This window comes from Zootoca vivipara, chromosome 1, assembly GCF_963506605.1.
Source record: "Zootoca vivipara chromosome 1, rZooViv1.1, whole genome shotgun sequence".
NCBI lineage: Eukaryota > Metazoa > Chordata > Lepidosauria > Squamata > Lacertidae > Zootoca > Zootoca vivipara.
This window is the reverse complement of record NC_083276.1, coordinates 29,024,593-29,029,443: the sequence shown is the minus strand read 5'-3', so window position 1 is coordinate 29,029,443 and position 4,851 is coordinate 29,024,593. Positions and strand designations below refer to the sequence as shown.

Genomic DNA, 4,851 nt, shown 5'->3' with positions numbered 1-4,851 from the left:
CTTAGGTTGGTGTGTATCATCAATGCCAAAATACAGTGGAGACCTTTCCTGACCCCTTCTCTGCACAACCTAATTAGCTAGTGCCTAAAAGCTTTCTGGTTTTTATTAAGTATGATATATACATGAAAATAATAACATCCACGATCACCACTGCCATCACCCTATGTATGTTTACTCAGCAATAGTTGACTAAATTCACTGAGACTTACTCTTAGATACTGTGCATAGGACTACCATTTTAGTACTGTAATGTTATTAGATACTGTTGTGTTATTCTTTTTAATGAAAAAGGCTTGAAACCAATTCATGCTATAATCCTATACACACTTATCAGGAAGTAAGCCGCACTGCACTCAGTGGGACTGACCTCTGAGTAAACATGCATGAGAATGTAGTATTAGTATTTAATTCCATTGCATTCCTCACACAAAAGATGTCTCTTGTGGAACAGAAAATCCTTGCAGCTGGGAAGGGAAAATGAAAGGCAAGAATGGTGAATAGGAAATGCTTAGTCAGCAACTGTTCTGTCAATATTAAAAGGTGAAATGTAAGCAGGCACAGTGCCAATGGCTAGATATGTTAGATAGCCTCATTAGGTAAATCTCTAGTTGTGTATGTACAAATGACACAGAATAAAACGCAGGCTTGAAGCGGAATAGTGAGGCAATCAAAAGGGGCAACATATTTTGGCCTCCCTATTGTCCAACTACTGGGAAAAGAAAAACTTACTCAGAAACTATTAATATCAATTGAATTTATTACAATTTACTAAGCTCCAAGGCACATTACAGTGTTCTGTTAACTACAGAAATGTATAAAGGACAAACAGAGCAAGTTTTCCATGTACAGCAATTTTGCTCTAGTGTTCAAAAGCTTTCGTGCATCAATAAAGCAAAAACAAAAACAACATGAAGATCGAAAATGTTCAGGTCAATAGAAACAAACTGAAACATTTTTTTTCTTTACAAAGTTGCAAAAAAAAATCCCACCCCTATACCACTCCCACCATTTTGCAAACGAACAAAGAGAAATTAAAAACAAACAAACAAACAATAAAAGATGGAAAGTAAAAGTAAAAGACTAACACTCTGGGCTTTTAAAACATAAGCTGTCACCATTTTTGTAGCATTTTTTTAGGCATCAACACTGGCCTTGGCAAAAAGAAAAGTTTTTTTTTTCAATTTTCTTATTTTAGAGAAGTGCATACATTTACAAAAATACACACCAGCAGCAGGTAATTGCTAAGGGCTATTTAACTGTGTACCTAGCCAACACACTGCCAAAGAAATGAGAAACAGGTATTATGTGGTAACCAAACAATATTATATTCTGTTTTAACAAAAACAAAACGAAAAAAGAACAGCTCTATCCTTCAAATGAAGAAGGGTACATACCTTTGTTTCAAAATATAGAAACATACGACGAAAATAAGGTCTATACATAAGACTAAACTTTTTGCAGTATTGTCCCGCGGGTTGTTTCTCAATATTCACAATTCTCCATCTTCAGGCGTCTGAAGGGAGTCGCCTTGGCTGTTTGGATTGTTTTGTTTTTTAAGGGTCTCTCTCCTTTTTCACTTTCACGTCCCCCGCTAAAATGGTCGCGATCTCGCCCTGCATAAATGCCCAAGGCACGTTGGAACCGACTAAGGGGCATTTCTCGCCGCTGGGACAATAGACTTCGCCCGTGGCCCCCTGCGCCTTGATGCTCTCCCGGGAACACGGGAAGCAGAACTTGTGGCTGGGCACCGAGGGGCACTGCACGAAGTGCGTGTCCTCCAAGCGTTCGTGGCAGATGGTGCAGCACAGGGGTCCGCTGTTGGCCATGGGCGAGTCGGGAATGTTTTGCGGGTGCACTTGGTCCATGCCCGGGTGGGCGCTGGGCGGCGGGGGAGCCACCTGCAGGTTCATGTCCCCGTTGCGCGACGCCAGGCTGCGGCGCTGGCCGGGCACCGAGGCGGGCGACACGGGGCTGCTGCTGTTCCTCCGCGTCGACGTGGTCGAGTGCACCGAGCTGCCGTCTTTGGGCGAGTGCGCGTTGCCCAGCGTGTCGGCCACCGACATGAGCGCCGCCATGGGCGACTGGCCGTTCTGCGGGGCCGACTCGGGCGGGGTGGTCCGGTTGGAGTGAGGGCCCAGCGGCGGAGGGGGCGGCGGCGGAGGCACCCCGCCGAAGCCCCCCGCCGACATGGTGAGCTTGAGCGCCTCGCTCTGGCTGGCCATCCACTGCTGCCGCTGCTGCTCCTCGCTCAGCTTCAGGCCGCCTTCCGAAGCAGAGTCCGAAGGCTCCGGAGAGGCCTTCCTCTTGCGCAGGCCGCCTCCGCCTCCGCCTCCCGCTCCGGGCCCGCGGCTGGAGGCTGGCCCGCCCGCCCCGCCGCCGGAGGAAGAGGAGGAGGAGGTGGGGGTCCTGGGCAGGCTAACGAGGGCGGTGGGCAGGATCGGGCACGAGGCGTCGAGGTAGGGCTGCGGCAACATGTCAGCGCCCACCATCTCCTTGAAGAAGCGCACGGATTCGGGCAGCAGGTCGCCCAGCAGACGCCAGTCTCCGGAGCCGTGCTTCTTCTCGTACTCAAGGTACTTAAAGCCCGACGACAGGCCGCGGCCGAAGTCCTTCATGCAGTCCTGGTACATCTGCTTGGCCACGCCCGAGGCGGAGGAGAAGACTGTGCCCGAGCCGCTGGGGTACTCGATGAAGAGCTTCAGCTCGTAGTCCAGGCCGGGCTTGGACACGGCGTCGAAGGCGAAGACGCGGCCCAGCAGCGCGTGGTCCTTCTTGAAGCGCACCTCGTAGGGCGTGCAGCCGGCCAGCGTCAGCAGCGTGTCGCGCACCAGCTTGGGCTTGCTGGCCCACTCCTCGGCGCGGTTGCGGAGGCTCTCGCTCAGCTCGGCCAGCGCCTCGGCGTTGCGCTGCTTCTCCTTCAGCTCCCGCTCCTGGTCGCCACTGCTCGACACCGAGCCGGGGCGCTTCCCGCACGGGTCGCCCGAGGAGGACGTCGAGGACGACGAAGAAGACGAGGACGACGACGAAGAAGCCGGAGGGCCCCGCGGAGGAGGCAGAGCCACCCCGGACGAGGCCGGCCCGTTGAGCAGCGTCTGCGGCAGCAGGTTGGGTGGCACGTTGAGCTGGGCGCCGCCGCCGCCTCCTGGAGGGAGGCCGCTCACCAATCCGCCGTGTGCCGCTCGCCGCGACGACGACGACGAAGACGATGACGAGGAGTTGGGGCTCTGGCGGTTCAGCTCTGGCGGCCCGTCGTCTGGCGCTTTGGGGAAGCCGTTGGGGCCGCCCAGGCCGTTGGGCATGCGGCCTCCGTGGCTGCCCGGTGGCGGCGGCGGCGGGTACTCGAAGCGGTTGCGCGGCTCGCTCAGTCCGTAGCGCTCCAGGCCCGACGGCGCTTTCGAGGAGGCAGCATCCACATGGTTCATCTGCTGCTGCTGCACGGCAGCTGCTGCTGCTGCTGCTGCCGCCGCCGCCGCTTCCTTGGCCGACAGCGCCACGGCTTTGACGCCCACGGGCGGCGGCGGCCCCGGCGATCGCCCGTCCTGGAAACAGCCGTGCGCCCGCTTGAGCTGCCGCGCGGTCTCGATGACGAACTCAATGCGGTCGGCGCCCTCGTAGTTGACGCAGCCCCGGCACACGGGCTCGCTGAAGTCCCAGATCATGGCCCACGGCATGCGCGGCAGGTCGCACAGGTAGCACGACTGCCGCCGGGACGACGACACCTGCGCCGCCGACATGGCTGCTGGAGGACGAGGAGGGTGGCTTCGGTCTCTGTCCGGTGCGCGGGCGCTGCCTCAGCCGCTAACCTGCTCCGGCCACCCTGCGCTGGGGGTGGAACCGGCTCCCGCTTTCCCGCTCTTTGGAAGGGGCGGGGGGCAGCGAGCGAGAGGCGGGGGGGGGACCTTCCCTGCTTGCTCCGTTCCTTCCTTCTCGCCTTCCTTTTACCTGGCCTGGCGGGAAGCGCTTCCGAGTCTCCTCGAGCGAGGGGCGTGAGGCGCGGGGAGGGGTTGGCTCCCCCTCCCTCCCTCCCGCCTTCCTTCCTCCCTCCAGCAGCTGCTTCTACCGCTTCTTCGGTGTCTAAGCTGTTCCTGCTGCTGCTGCTGCTGCTCCTCCTCTTCTTCTTTCGCGCTGTTGGCGGCGTGGAGGAAAGGGGTGGGCGAGAAGAGACGTCGCCGAGAAGGGAAGCTGAGCGCGGGGCGGGGGCACAGGACAAGCGGAGCTCCGCTACCTGCTGCTGCTGCTGACCCGAGCGCGGCGGCCGCTTCCTCTCACGGCAGCGCGGCAAGGTGGGTGGAGGAGGTTTTTGGGGAAGGAAGGAAGGACGGGTGGGCAGAGTGGGGTAGGAACGAAGGGCCCCCAGAGCGAGCGCCTCGGCGGTCTGGCGGTGGCGGGGCGCTGTTTTGGCAGGCGGGCGGGCGCGCGCGCCTCAGGTTGGCGGCGGCGGCGGCATCCTCGCGAGTAGCAGCGGCGGCGGCGCCGCCAGCTCCTCCATTCACATCCTCGAGCGCCGCTCGGAATTCGAATCGAGGGGGAAGCTGGAGTGTCACTCTGGGCTGCCGCTGCCGCCGCTGCCGCGAGTTCCAAGTGCGGATCTGCCCCTCCTCCTGGCGCGGCGCTCCATTGGCCTCTCGCTCGCTCCGCTCCCGCGCTCCCCTCCCCCCAGCTCGGATGCCACCTGGGTGGGGCGTTCACGTCACCGCCGCTCGCTCGCCCCCCCCCTTTAGCCTTTGCAGTTCCCCTTTCGTAGCACTCGCTGGCTGGCTGGGCAGCTCCCTCCCGCGTCTTCTCCCCTCCCGCCCCGCACTTCCTCTGTGTCTACGGACAGGGAGCCCACTTGTTGCGTGGAAATTGCGC

General features: G+C 58.6%; 1 protein-coding gene across 1 annotated transcript; it reads right to left on the bottom strand.

Annotated features, from left to right (window-relative positions):
• Window positions 1-739: 739 nt before the first annotated feature.
• IRF2BPL (interferon regulatory factor 2 binding protein like) lies at window positions 740-4,649 on the bottom strand. The gene has a single exon (XM_035108114.2). It carries the CDS (start codon window positions 3,732-3,734, stop codon window positions 1,554-1,556), a length of 2,181 nt encoding a protein of 726 aa, XP_034964005.1. The 5' UTR covers window positions 3,735-4,649; the 3' UTR covers window positions 740-1,553.
• Window positions 4,650-4,851: the final 202 nt, after the last annotated feature.